Here is a 15,043-nt window from a genome sequence, read left to right on the forward strand (position 1 = left end):
ATCAAACCTATCCATTCTGAAGGAAATCAGCCCTGAGTGCTCACTGGAAGGACAGATCCTGAAGCTGAGGTTCCAATACTTTGGCCACCTCATGAGAAGAGAAGAATCCTCGGAAAAGACCCTGATGTTGGGAAAGATTGAGGGCACTAGGAGAAGGGGACGTCAGAGGACAAGATGGTTGGACAGTGTTCTCAAAGCTACGAACATGAGTTTGACCAAACTGCGGGAGGCAGTGCAAGACAGGAGTGCCTGGCGTGCTATGGTCCATGGGGTCACGAAGAGTCGGACACGACTAAACGACTAAACAACAACAACCATCACTTCTTACTAATTTACACTGAATCTCATTTCATTTATTGTTGCCAGCTTATCACAATCACAACACAGCACAATCACAAGTCCTTCCTGCTGAAGGATGATTGGTGCAAGGTGGAGGAAGGTAAGGATGAATCTGTATATCTTAAATTCAGGTCTCCACATTTCCACAGCAATTTGCAATTTGGTGTTGTTGTTTTTTAAAAAAATAAAAATAAAAATCCTCATGAAAATTTATCACCTTTTTAGTGTTCAGTTTTGACAAATATACACATTTTTGCAAAGACTCCACTAATATAATGCATTTTCCCCCTACACATTGTTTGACTAAAGAACAGCATTGCAAAATTGGGGAAAGTGTGAATTTTGAAGGAGAGCTATGTTTCTGTTCACATCTTGGTTCATACATGCCCTGATGCTTTCCTTTCTGTGACTGCCTTAAACAGGAGCAAAAGGATTTCTCTTCATTCTCTACGCTGTCTCCCTTCTACAACTGTAATCTCCCACATAATTTAGTTGACTAAGAGGTTATAAGCCAGCCACAGAGTTCTGAGATCTGGAAGACTAAGGTGAAAAAGAGAATCTTTACTGCTCACATTCATAGGTGCCAACTCCCTGGGGCCCTGGGTGCCTGAGCACCCACAAAATTCCTCATGAATGGCACTCATAAATTTCAGTGCCAGGGCTACATGACACCCATGGCTCCGGGCAACAACAGTTGTGGGGCCAAGTTGACACTCTTATGGGACAAATACCTCCATTTGAGACTGAGACATATAAAACTGAAAGCTGTCAGTCATGTGCATTGAGAAGCCGACCATTTGAGCCAGTGTGGTGTAGTGGTTAAGAGCGGTAGACTTGTAATCTGGGGAACCGGGTTCATGTCTCCGCTCCTCCACATGCAGCTGCTGGGTGACCTTGGGCTAGTCACACTTCTTTGAAGTCTCTCAGCCCCAGTCACCTCACAGAGTGTTTGTTGTGGGGGAGGAAGGGAAAGGAGAATGTTAGCCGCTTTGAGACTCCTTGTTGTTGTTGTTTAGTCGTTTAGTCGTGTCCGACTCTTCGTGACCCCATGGACCATAGCACGCCAGGCACTCCTGTCTTGCACTGCCTCCCGCAGTTTGGTCAAACTCATGTTCGTAGCTTCGAGAACACTGTCCAACCATCTTGTCCTCTGTCGTCCCCTTCTCCTTGTGCCCTCCATCTTTCCCAGCATCAAGGTCTTTTCCAAGGATTCTTCTCTTCTCATGAGGTGGCCAAAGTATTGGAGCCTCAGCTTCACGATCTGTCCTTCCAGGGAGCACTCAGGGCTGATTTCCTTAAGAATGGATAGGTTTGATCTTCTTGCAGTCCATGGGACTCTCAAGAGTCTCCTCCAGCACCACAATTCAAAAGCATCAATTCTTCGGCGATCAGCCTTCTTTATGGTCCAGCTCTCACTTCCATACATCACTACTGGGAAAACCATAGCTTTAACTATACGGACCTTTGTCGGCAAGGTGATGTCTCTGCTTTTTAAGATGCTGTCTAGGTTTGTCATTGCTTTTCTCCCAAGAAGCAGACGTCTTTTAATTTCGTGACTCCTTAGGGTAGTGATAAAGCAGGATATCAAATCCAATCTCCTCCTCCTCCTCCTCTTCCTCCTCCTCCTCCTCTCCTTCTTCTTCTTCAATACAGTGCCTCAAATTAGACTTTTGAACTTTAGAAGTTATGATGATAATAGCATTCAGATGTGTATTACAAAGCTAGCTTACACACTTATTTCTGATCTATCAAGTTATCTTTACAATCTTCTTAATTTAGAACTCTGTCCTCCTTGCCATGAACTTCTTCACAGCCTTTTTCACATCCTTGTTCCTTAAGCTGTAAATGAGGGGGTTCAGCATGGGAAAGACTACTGTGTAGAATGTGGAAGCCCATTTTTCACTCCCAATGGCATAGCTGGAACTGGGGCGTGAGTAAATGAAGAGGATGGAGCCATAGTATAAGGTGACAGCTGTCAGGTGGGAGGCACATGTGGAGAAGGCTTTGCGCCTACCATCAGTGGAGTGGATTCTCAAGATGGCCACTAGTATAAAGGCGTAAGAGGCAAGGATGAAGGCTGAAGGGGCAATGATGTTAAAAGTCAGGAGAATGTACAGCATAGTCTGGTAATTCTCCGACACATTACAGGAAAGCTTCACCAGAGGAGGTACGTCGCAGAAGAAGTCATCAATGACATTGCCATCACAGAAGCTCAATGTGAAGGTTTCACTAGTAAGGACAGTGGCATTGATGAACCCCCCGAGATAAGAGAGGGCCACCAGTGCTGTGCACAGCTTTGTGGACATGGCAGTGGCATATGAGAGTGGCTTAGCAATGGCCACATAACGGTCATAGGCCATGGCTGCCAGAAGGTAGCACTCGCTATAGGCAAGGCCAGCTGAGAAGAAGAATTGGGAGGCACAACCACCAAAGGAAATGCTCTTGTCTTCAGAGATGCAGTTCACCAAGATCTTTGGCGTGTAGACGGAGGAATACCACAGATCCAGGAAGGAAAGGTTCCCAATGAAGAAATACATGGGTGTCTGGAGGTGAGAGCTGCTGCAGATTAGAACAATGAGTGCAATGTTCCCGGCTAGACTAGCTATATAAATGATGAGAAACACCACAAACAGTATCAGTTGCAGTTTGGGATTTGTTGTGAATCCCAAAAGGATGAATTCAGTGACTGTGGTGTGATTTCCTCCTTCCATGAATCTTCTGTCAATCATTTGCTGAAGGACCTGAAAAGACATAGGACACTTAACACTTGGAATGGCCCCATGGTGTCCTATTAAAGCTCATTTTCCTCAATATTTTCTGAATCAGAGAGTTCACAAGGGCAATTAAAAATAAGGGGAAAGGTGACTTGTTTACTGAAATTAAACAAGAGGAACCGGGGATGACCGGCGGTACAGATCTCCTGCCCCCTTACCCCTTTGTTTTGACTGATTGGGGGAGGCTCGGGAGTCACAGCAGACCAGCCGTTCCCAGTTTAAAAAAACTCTGGGCATTTATGTTTCACAGGGTGCGAAAGAAGGACTTTGTACCTTGCCTGGCAGAGAAACTGTGTGCCTTGTGCCCCTCCTGGGCAATGACCACCCGCTCGCGACTCCCGAGCCTCCCCCGATCTGTCAAAACAAAGGGGGAAGGAGATCAGGGAAGGCTCAGGAGTCTGAGTGGTGCACCTTTGCCCAATTTTTAAAAACTCTGCACATTTATGTTTCACAGGGTGCGAAAGAAGGGCTTTGGACCTTTATACAATATGCATGTGTGCTTGGGCCCATGGTCTTTTGCCTCACCATCTCAACTACTGACTCCCTGTTGCTACTCAGTTTCAAAAAAAAAAAAGTGTCTCTGGATTCATTGAAAAAAATCTGGTAACCATAATCTAGACATCTTCAGTTCTAAAATCATAGTCATCATAATCATTCTGGCAGCACAACCATGAATGGTTGAAAACCTAATTTCCTTACCTCATCAAACGCATCCAAGGAGAGAGCTCTTATTTTCCTTTCAGATGCTGCAAATCTTTCAAAGCCAGGAGACATTAAAAGAAAAGTGACGTTGCATGAAAACGGGAAGTCAGTTTTGGGTGTGCTGGGTTATGAACACATGGTTTTCTATTGCTTGCAAATAATGGCTCTGGTGTCTGTGTCCCCTTTTCCTTGTTATATTGGAAAGGAAGTAGGTATCATTCCATACATAATGCATGGGATTCTAGAAATGTTGTAACTGGAATATAAAAAGGGAAAGATGGCATTATAAATCTTCTCAGAAGAAGCTGATCTCAGTGTACTTCTGTTCCCTCATGAAATAATCCTGACTGCCAAGGGCAGGTGGGGAGAAGGTTCTCTCTTTCTGAAGGTCTTGTGGTCCCAGTGTGCTGTCAGTGGGGTGGCATTTCAGAGTCTGGTTCAATTAAAAGGTTGCATTTGGTGTTTGTTGCTCTCAGGTGGGCTGCTATATGATAGTTGTGTAAAGATTTGTTTACTTACTATATTCCTTGTGGAGGGAATAAGTCTTCCCTAGAGTTCATTAACTTGCATGAGGCACCTACATTATGTTTATCTTTATGATTTCAACAAGAAAAAGCAGCAAATGTAAGGGTTGCAGATCCATTAGAAGTCCATATTATCTGGGAGCTTTGACAAATATTCATTAGTTTTTAATTTTCAGCTGAGATCATTGAATTGTAGAATTGTAGAGGTGGAAGGGACAACAAGGGTCATCTAGTCCAACCCCCTGCAATGCAGGAATCTCAGCTAAAGCATCCATGACAGATGGCCATCCAACCTCTGCTTAAAGACCTCAAAGGAAGGAGAGTCCACCACTTCCTGAGGGAGTCTGTTCCACTGTCAAATAGCTCTTACTGTCAGAAAGGTTTCCTGTATGTCTAGTCGGAATTTCCTTTCTTGTAACTTGAAGCCATTGGTTCGAGATCTACCCTCCAGAGCAGGAGAAAACAAACTTGCTCCATCTTCCATGTGACAGCCCTTGAGATATTGCTACCATATCTCCTCTCAATCTCCTCTTTTCCAGGCTAAACACACCCAGTTCCTTCAACCTTTGTTGAACCTTTGTTTCCAGCCCCTTGATCATCTTGGTTGCCCTCCTCTGCACATTATATATTAGTGTGGTTTGCATGTGTGTGTGTGTGTGTGTGTGTGTGTGTGTGTGTGTCATCTGGTGCTGAAGTGACTTCAAAGCAATCCATTACAATCTGTTGCAGCCTCTCTCTCTCTCTCTCTCTCTCTCTCTCTCTCTCTCTCTCTCTCTCTCTCTCTCTCACACACACACACACACACACACACACGGACCTGTAAATGTATTTGTGGTTGGCTACCCAGAATTTAAATACATGACATTTCACACATCCTTTCAAACACATGCATTTGAAGAGGAGGAAATGTGAACTTGTTTATTCTCTTTGACTTCTCAGTGGATTTTGATACCTTCAACAATTATATCCTTCTGAAGCAGGTGTCTGAGTTAGGGGTGGGCAGCTCTAGTATGAAGTGGTTCCGATCCTACTCGGATGGTCATTTCCAGAGGGTGATGCTTGGGGAATGCTCTTCAAAGTGGGGTTCCTGTACCCCCTGAGGCACTGCTAGTGTGTGGCTCCTTAGACCAAATAGATGGGAGGTTGCCTGCCCTTTCTGGGATTACACTTTTTCTGAAGGAGCAGGTACATAGCTTGGGGGGTATTTCTGGATCCTTTGCTGGTGCTCGAGGCTCAGGTGGTTTCAGTGGCATGGAGTGCTGTCCACCAGCTTTGGCTAGTGGACCAGTAATGCCCCTATCTGGACAGGGATAAGCTAACTACTGTTGTCTGTGCTCTGGTAACTTCTAGGTTAGATTATTGCAATGTGTTATATGTTGGGCTGCCTCTGAAAACTGTTCAGAAACTTCAGCTGGCACAACTTTGGTGGCCAGATTGCTCACCGGGGCAAGATGGTTTGAGCACATTACACTGATCCTGGGCCAACTACACTGGCTGCCAATTAGTGTCTGGGCCCAATTCAAAGTGCTGGTTTTGACCAACACAAAACCTTAAATGGCTCAGGACTGCAATACCTCAAGGCCTCTCTCCATTTGACTCAAACTGGACCCTGCAATCATTCTCTGAGGCCCTTCTTTGTCCTCCTCCTCCAAGAGGGGTCCAGATGGTGGCAACACAAGTTTTCTGCAGTAGCTCTCCAATTGTGGAATGCTTTCCCAGATAATTTCCACTGGTGCCATCATTACCTTTAGGCACCAGGTGAAAACGTTCCTCTTTAACAAGACCTTGGGGGAAGGGTTTTGTTTGTTTATTCTTTGTTTTTGTTCTTGTTTTTATTACGTATTTTGTGTTTTTATCTTGTATTTTTATGCTGTGAACCTCTCTGAGATCTACAGATGAAGGGCACTATGCAAGTTAAATAAGTGAGTAAGCCAGTCAGTCAGTCAGTCAATCAATCAATCAATCAATCAATCATGACAACCATCTGGCCAGAAACAGACAAGGATTCCTTGGATCAAAATTTCTTTTTATGCATGTGATTCATAAATGAGATTTATATGCTCATAAATAACAAAAAGTTCTCTGAGAAATGTCCAGGAACTTTGGCATCTCATTGGCATCAGCTGTCTCGCCAGAACATATTTCACATCCTTGCACCTGATTGTGAGTCACAGAGTCACATTGGGGATGCTGACACCTTTATAATAACATTTATTCATTTTTCAAGCAAAACAAACAAACAAAAACATTTCATATAAATTCATAACTTTTATTAATCAGTGGTATGTGACTCCCCCCCAGTCCCCTCCATCTGAATTTCATATCAAATCATCTTTGGCAGTTCCAAAATCCAATGCCTCATCAAAATCTAACTATATAAACTTAACCTATTCTCTAAACTTAACCTGTTCTCTACCTTTGACACCTTGTCCCTATCTGATTTAGTGAAGGTGGTCTTCAGCATGGTGTTGGAGAACCCTAGAACCAGTGCTATTTTTCTGGTAAAAGAGGTGCTAGGACTCACCATGAACAACTCTCTTGTTCTCTTAGAATGGCAATGGTGCCCCTCTGAGAGGTGCTAGAACTGTGTTCCAGTGATTCTCAGCAGGAAAAAAAAGCCTTGACTAGAACTGTTGACTATTGTCTAGGCCTAGGGGACTTCATTGTCATTGTGTATGCTGATGACCAGCTCTCACAGCTCTAGCTTGGGCCTTCATGACCACCATAATAGGCTGATGAAAGGCACTCTGTGCCAATGAAACCACCTGAGCTTCAAGCAATAGCAAAGGGTCCAGAAGTACCCCCAAGCTATGTAACCCACTCCTTCAGAAGAAGTGTAACCCCAGAGCAGGCAACCTCCCATCCATCCAGCCTAGGGAACCACCCAGAAACAGTGCCTCAGTCTTGTCTGAATTGAGCTTCAGTTGTTGCCTCTCATCCAATCCATTATCAAGGCAAGACAATGGTCCAGCACATCCCCAGCCACACCTGCAGATGTAAAGGGGAAGTAGAGCTATGTGTCATCAGCATATTGCTGACAACATACTCCAAAACTCTGGATAACCCCACTCAGTGGTTTCATGTTAAACAGCAAAGGGGATGAAATTGAACCCTGAGGAACCACACTTTGAAGGCTCCATGGGGCTGAAGAGCACTCCCCAAGCATCACCCTCTAGAAATGACCATTCAAGCAGGACTGGAACCACTTCAAAGTGGAACTAACTCAGATACCCGCTCCAGAAGTGGCTGATGGCATTGAAAGCTACTGAGAGGTCAAGGATAATTAACAGGGACACATTTCCCCTGTCTCTCTCCTGGCAGAGGTCTCCATACAGGGTGGAACCTGGCTTAAATCCTGATTGACATGTCCACCATTCATTAGTGAGATTTATATGCTGCTTTATAAGAAAAAGTTATTTCTGGGGTCAGAAAAACCCCATCATCTTATTAGCACCAATGGTCTCTTCAGAGCATGTTTCACATCCTTGTTCCTCAGGCTATATATCAGGGGGTTAAGCATGGGCATTATAATGGTATAAAACAAAGCAATCACTTTGTCCCCGTCTCGTGAGGACTTTGACCTTGGTCGCATGTACATGAAGATGGCTGTCCCATAAAATATGGCGACGACAGTGAGGTGGGATGCGCAGGTAGAGAATGCCTTGGCCCTTCCTTGGGCAGTTTGTATCCGCAGCACAGCTAAGAATATGTAGGTGTAGGAGACAATAATTAACAGGAAGGGAATGAAGACTATGATGATGCTGAAAACAAAGACAACCATTTCAGCAAGGTAAGTGTCGGTGGAAGCCAAAGACAACACTGCTGGCACCTCACAGAAATAATGGTTCAAGACGTTGGGACCACAGAAAGGCAATTGTAAGGTGAAAATGTTAATAATCATGGAGCTCATCAAACTGCTGCACCAGCAAAAAGCAGCCAGCAGAGCACAAAGCTTCCAGTTCATGATGGCTGTGTAAAGCAAAGGCTGACAGATGGCCACATACCGATCATAAGCCATGACGCCAAGCAGAAAGCACTCTGTCATGCCAAACGCCAGGGAAAAATACATCTGGATCGCACAACCCCAGAATAAGATAGTTTTCCTTCTGGTCACAAGGTTCACCAGCATCTGGGGGACATTGGTGGAGACATAATAAATGTCCAAGAAAGACAAATTGATAAGGAAGAAGTACATGGGGGTATGAAGCCGAGGGTAAACTCTGACAACTGAGATGATGACGACGTTCCCAAACACTGTGAGCAGGTAACAAGCCAGAAACACCACAAAGAGCACCAGCTGCACCCTTGGATGATCGGAGAACCCCAAAAATATGAACTCGGTCACAAATGTTTTGTTGCAGCCAACCATTTTCATTCACATTTAATCTGTGAGGAGGATAAGGGAAAACAGCTGATTAAGTGAAGTGCAGAATCAGCACCCAGTGACATATATTGTTCTGGGTCTTTGATGCTCACTGAAGTGATGAGAATGGCAACCCTTGCAAATTTCCTTGTACTCTATGGATGTTCCACTGCAGGGGGGACGGGGGACAGACGGTGATGATGACTTACCTTTCCGTGAGAAGAAAACACAATGCAGCTCTGTGTCTTAATGATAGTGTTTTAAATGGAGACCAGGAAGTAGCGTTTCAACGATGGGGTGGATGCTAAATTTAACTATTATTGATGTTCCAAGACCTCTCTTCCAATTTCTTGGCAGTTTTCTTTCTCTGCAAAAGAGACTTCTGTTTTTATGTCTCATTTGCAGGTGACTTTAGAATGCTTTTATGCTTCCAGTAAGTATGGGGTTCCACCCCCCACCCCCCGATTAAATATTTCTCCACTGCTCTGTTGCTTCCATGTTCTGCTTCCTAATCTGAAAAAGTGCAAGGGAGGAGCTGCTCTATGATGTCTTCCCTGTATGGAGAAGTGTAGGAAACCAGGAATCAGGTTACTAAGAGCCTCAGAATTTTGGTGTTATTTTTTATTATTAAAAAAAAAGGAAGTCCTTTCTTTCATCTTTCAAAATTCCCTCCCCTATTTCTTTAACAGTAGAAGAGACTTCATTTGAAAAACAGCAACAATGTATAGCTGTCAGAAGCATGGTGAAATAAAAAAATTCCTTCAGTAGCACCTTAAAGACCAACTAAGTTTATATTTTGGTATGAGCTTTCGTGTGCATGCACACTTCTTCAGATACCAAGAAGCATGGTGGACAGCTTCCCCACCTTCCAGCACTTACAGGAAAGCTGAACCAAAGATATTATGAGATTTTGAGGAAGCAGCCCCCCCCCCGGGAAGGCTGCAAGCCACTAGAGAGATGCTTTGTACAATGAAAGAAAGGAAAGCCATACAAACACCCCTTGAAAGTAAGACAAGCACAACAACCCCACACCTCAAACTTTTCTCTCCCCTTTGATAATTTTCAAGTGTAATTTCTTTTCTGGTTAATTTATAGGATGCTCTGAAAATCAGAGGAAAGTGTTGGTACAGCACAAGTTTCTAGGTCCTAGCCATAAGTCAGTTGACTGCAGGAATTCATTAGTAAGGGAAAGGATGAGCGGACAGGCCCTGCAAAATTCCAGACTGTATTTCATGAATACTTATGCAGTAATCAGTATGTTAGTTTTTAAGGCATAGCTGTCAGGTTTTCCCTTTTCTCGCGAGGAAGCCTACTCAGCATAAGGGAATTTCCCTTAAAAAAAGGGAGAACTTAACAGCTATGTTTTAAGGTACTACAAGACTTTTTGTTAGTGTGCTGCAACAAACCTAACACAGCTATCCTTCTGGAAATTGTTGTATACGGAACTAGTTCCCAGTAAAAAACATAGTGCACATTGGTGACTTCCTGTTGTTATTAAAGGAGCAAACTAAATAAACTAAAAGCATTAGCATTTTGCCCCATTTTCGCAACACAGTTAGGAAGCAGTTATATTACCTGGAGTTCTGTAATTGCCCTGCTGCTTCCCAGAAACACACCCCACAAAAAACCCCCAAAAACCCACAACCCAACCCAACAAGCTCTGAGCTGAAAAGTTACTGCCAAGGATCCTTTCTTACTCCTCCATTATGTTACTGCAGAGAAAGAAAGAAAAAACCAGGATGGAAAGCAAAGGTTATAGAAAAGTAGGAGAAGCACTGGGGATTTGATGTCTCTGAAGAGTCACCTCACATTAGTCTGTTACAGCAAACACATACAAAATATTGTGACACAATAAAAGAGGGGGCTTGGAACCTCTGGTTGTGAGCCAAATAAGGCCTGGTGGGGGTTCCAGTTTGGCCTGCCAGGCCATTTTCTCCAAACCACATCCACTTGCCCCACACCTGATGTCATGTGCACAGCAGGTAGAGATGTGATAGCAGATTGGGGGCCAAAAAGTGTGCTTCCAATTGCTTCTTTGCAAATGAGTCTAGTTGTCAGTGATGATCAGTGATGATGACAACAAGCCCCCTGGGTTCCTCTCTGAAATTTAGAAATACTTAAGCCGCTTCTCTTCAGAGAGAGGCAGGGTTGCGCATGGGCCTTGTGCTTTCCGCCTTTCAGCTGGGGACGTGTTTAGGCCCCCGCATCACAGGGAGCCCTGGTGCGCATCATGACCACAGCTGGCCAATCTGGCTGTCTGGGGTATGTGGCTTGCCGCATCAAAGCGGCCATGCACTTAGGAGATCTCCCTCTTTAATCTGGGCTTCCACGGATCTCCTGCCCTCCTGCCCTTTTTTCTGCCATTCTTCACCTTGACCTTGCTATGGACTTCGGTTGGTCGCCTGGTAGGAGTTTTTCCACTTGGCAGATTGGCATCAGCCACTTGGTTTTCACCTACCTTGTAGCAAATCATCACAACTTTGTAAGGTTAGGCGGTTAGGTATTGGAAAAGCTTGGTTTTTGGGAGGGGAGGTTGTGACCATCACCTACCCCTCCCCTTTAAGGGTATTCTGTTAAAGGAATCCAGGGGTCGTGGTTCCTGTCCGGAGCCTGGGTAGTGGCTAGGGCCATGACATGATCTTTCCGGTTACCCTGGGGGAGCTCCTAGTTGGTGTACATTAGCAGGGCTCCCCCTACAGGTGGTTAACCCTTGTGAGACTTCCTGCATGGTGGACAAAGGTCAGATATAGTCGGTTCGGGTCCAATGCCTAAAGCCAATACCACTCACATTCTGTAACCGGTAAAAGTCGTGGCCTTCTTTTTGCCGATTAACCTAAAATATCAGTGTCCATGTGTTTTGGGCCTTGACGTGCAACAATAGTTTAAATAGAAATACATGTCAACTTAGAGAAGCTGTGTGCCAGGTGACTTGAGTGCGCACTCATTCTGCTGCCCAGGTGCTAAGGATCTTGGGCAATTTCAAGCCCCTTTTCTCTCTTATTTTCTCTCATCTTAAAATGGGCTTGGGTTGGGGAACCATTCAAATAGAAGACTCCATCAAATAGTATTGATTGATTGATTGAATTTATATACCGGCCTATACCTGGTGGTCTCAGGCCAGTTCAGAGGTCTCAGGCCTTCTGAGGGTTGCCTTCTGACTTCAAATATAGGAATGCCCTCTGTAAATTAGTACACATGGCCACTATATTTAGTAGTAGGCCTCTTTGTGGAGCAGGGGTTGTTTGAGGATCAGGCTTGGCTAGTCTTATAGCTATGAGCATCTTTCTGTCACCAATGGTAACTAATGTGGTGCCCTCCAGATGTTGTTGGACTACAACTCCCATCATCCCTGACCATTGGCCATATTGGCTGGGACTGGAGTCAACAATATCTGGAGAGCACCATATTGGCTACTCTGGGGAAAATTCCCCTTGAGGGGTTCAAGTATGGAGGCCCACACCAAATTCCAAATCAGGCAGACTTTATTCAGTAATGCACAATTACAGGACAGAATCCTAAGAATCTTCAATGTATTGCCACTGGGATCCACACTATGTAGGCAACTATAGACATCATTTTAGTTGTTCACCCTCTACCCAACGACCTGATGCTACCCCAGCACTTTGTCATCTTTCATCCAGCCACAGTCCATGAAATGACCACCTCAAAACATTTGCAGGAGCAAACAGTATTGAAAGCAGGATTGTGTATGACTGTCTTGAGAGCATCATGAGCACAAATCATCAGGAATGTGTGTAGAATTGGTCTTTTGAGAAGCAGCCGTACCTTTATCTCAGTGACTGTTGTTATGCTGCATCTTTATGAGGATGCAGAACATATAACTTTACTATGCATTTTTAGCACCATTTCCCACCACTGGGCTACCCTCCATTTTTGATGCAAGCCTCACATAACCCAGAGTCACATACCGGTAGATCTCCCATAAGTAGCTTGGGAAATAAACCCAAAAACTTTTAGTGAGTGTAATGTAGTAAGTAGAACTTAAATGATTACTAAGGCTTCAATCCTACACACATACCTGAAAGTCTCATTGAGCTCGATGAGACTTACTTCTGCATAGCAAAGGATTGAGCTATTAGCTCACCTCTTGATGTAATTTTTCTGGAGTGTTTTTTATAGTTCTTTTTTCTGTCCTGACATAGTCCCTAATATATTTTGACGAATGAAAGGAAACCATAAAAATTCTTCAGACATTTTTGTTGGCTCCAGACCAAGTTAATCACACTTAGTCCCACTAAAATAAATGTGAAAGCTTTGTTATGACCATCTTCAGTTCCATGAATACCAACGAGACATAACTGTAATTAATTTTCTCAGACTCCAACTCTTTGGGTACAGAAAAATGTGAATCAATATAATACTCTCTTAAACTGTTTGCTTTATGTATGGCTCCTCATCGCTCTGCAAGAAAAATTGAGGTAGATAAAAAATTCTAATAACGTTTTTCATAAATAAAAACATTTGAAAGTAAAATATTATCATTAACTCTTTTTTGTTTTGAGAATAATTGTGTGTGTGTGTGTGTGTGTGTTTAGTGGAAAATATTGGGAAATATTGTAATTATTCCAAAACTTGCATTATATTCATAGAGCCACATACATGGAAACAAATATCACAGCTCGTAATGGAAACAAGTCTTCTTCCTTCTCTTTCTTTAGTATCATAAAATAGCTATTATTGTGTCCTGTAAACCTCTATAGAATCTTGCACAATATTATATTGCAGCATACGACATTGAATGTTTCCCTCCTCGTAGTGTTTTGAACTTAGCATGTCACCACTGAAGGCTGCCCTGCCGCTTCCCCCCAGGGAAACTCAACATTTAGCGCTGAATCAGAACAAACAGCAATTGAGTTTTCCACAGGTTACTGTTTGTTCAGATTTAGCACCAAAGAGTGGTTTTTCTGGAGGACAGCGGGAGGCAAAGGCAAAATCATTTGGACCCATGCCTATAAAGTCTGGGACAAGTGGAAAACTGCCCAGACCTGTGTTTTCTAGGCAGAAGACAAGCAGAAGTGACTAGAAAGAGCACTGAGAGAAGATGTTACTGGGATAAAACTTTCTTGCTGACAACTCTTCTAAAAGCTTCCTTCACATCTTTGTTCCTAAGGCTGTATACTAGAGGATTGAGCATAGGAATCACAACCGTGTAGAACACAGAGGCCCATTTGTCCTGATCTAATGAGTAACTGGATGTTGGTCTCAGATACATAAACATAACTGTCCCATAAAAGAGGGTGACTCCAGTGAGATGGGAGATAGGAGATAAGGATGATAAGGATGGTGCTGAACTCGATGAAGCCACAGAGGCTGAAGAGGAGGATCTCACTCATGTAGGTGTCAGAGCAAGACAATGCAAGGAGTGGGGGGATCTCACAGAAGAAATGATTGATGATATTGGAGCCACAGTAATCTAAGCTGAAAGTCAGGCTAGTATGGGACACCAGGCTTATTAGACCTGCTACGTAGGAACCAATAGCCAGTACCAAACAAACCTGCTTTGACATGACTGTGGTATAATGGAGAGGACGGCAGATGGCCACATAGCGGTCATATGCCATGGCAGCCAAGACATAGCATTCAGCATCCACAAAGCCTACAAAAAAGGCAAACTGTGTGGCACAGCTGGAGAAGGAGATAATTTTTCGCTGGCGTAAGAAGTCAGCCAGCATGCGTGGGGCAATGGCAGTAGAGTAGCCCAGGTCCACGAAGGAGAGGTGGCAAAGGAAGAAATACATGGGTGTGTGGAGTTGCTCATCTACGGTGATCAGGAGGATCATGCCCACATTGCCTACCACATCTGCCAGGTAGATGAAAAGAAAGACCACAAAGAGAGCCATTTCTAGGCGTGGATTATCTGTGAAGCCCAAGAAAACGAACTCCGTCACCTGGGTATGATTGCCCTCAGCCATCGTGGCTGAAGACAAATGGGGGGGGGGGTCTTTGGATCCAGAGAGAAGACAGAAGACACTACTTGAGTCAGAAGAAATGCTTTGTAGTGTAGAGCATTAGAATGGGAGAAGAGGCAGTTTGCCCCGCTGGACAGAGAATATGGCACTCCTTCTGCAACTGGGTCCACCAATCACTTCAAGTCCCCTTAGTCAATGTTATGAAATGAACATAAACTATCACTTTCGGTGTTTCTTCCTAAAGAAAAGAAAGCAGTTATTTTATTATATGGGACCACACTATATAAAATGGAGGATAGTATAATAGTTAAACATTTTTATTCATGAGTTTCCTAGATTGGAATCAAAGCATGCCTTAGTTAAAGCCACAGATAGAATATGCTGCTTTAAAAGGTCTTGACCATTATTTGC

The 15,043-nt window shown here is 43.8% G+C and overlaps 3 protein-coding genes across 3 annotated transcripts; all 3 read right to left on the reverse strand.

Annotated features, from left to right (window-relative positions):
* Positions 1 to 2,114: 2,114 nt before the first annotated feature.
* On the reverse strand, positions 2,115 to 2,876 carry LOC118089994 (olfactory receptor 9G19-like). Its single transcript, XM_035125239.2, has one exon. The coding sequence runs from the start codon at positions 2,874 to 2,876 to the stop codon at positions 2,115 to 2,117; it is 762 nt and encodes a 253-aa protein (XP_034981130.2).
* Positions 2,877 to 7,778: 4,902 nt separating this feature from the next.
* On the reverse strand, positions 7,779 to 8,714 carry LOC118090671 (olfactory receptor 2G3-like). The gene has a single exon (XM_035126695.1). The coding sequence runs from the start codon at positions 8,712 to 8,714 to the stop codon at positions 7,779 to 7,781; it is 936 nt and encodes a 311-aa protein (XP_034982586.1).
* Positions 8,715 to 13,767: 5,053 nt separating this feature from the next.
* On the reverse strand, positions 13,768 to 14,635 carry LOC118090723 (olfactory receptor 5AR1-like). Its single transcript, XM_035126827.2, is given in 2 exon segments — positions 13,768 to 13,981; positions 13,983 to 14,635. Coding segments are annotated over 2 exon segments (867 nt in total).
* Positions 14,636 to 15,043: the final 408 nt, after the last annotated feature.

This window comes from Zootoca vivipara, chromosome 1, assembly GCF_963506605.1.
Source record: "Zootoca vivipara chromosome 1, rZooViv1.1, whole genome shotgun sequence".
In the NCBI taxonomy this organism is placed as follows: Eukaryota; Metazoa; Chordata; class Lepidosauria; order Squamata; family Lacertidae; genus Zootoca; species Zootoca vivipara.

Coding starts and splice junctions, on each gene's coding strand:
- LOC118089994 (XM_035125239.2), bottom strand. CDS start 2,876: ATGTATTTCTTCATTGGGAACCTTTCCTTCCTGGATCTGTGGTATTCC.
- LOC118090671 (XM_035126695.1), bottom strand. CDS start 8,714: ATGAAAATGGTTGGCTGCAACAAAACATTTGTGACCGAGTTCATATTT.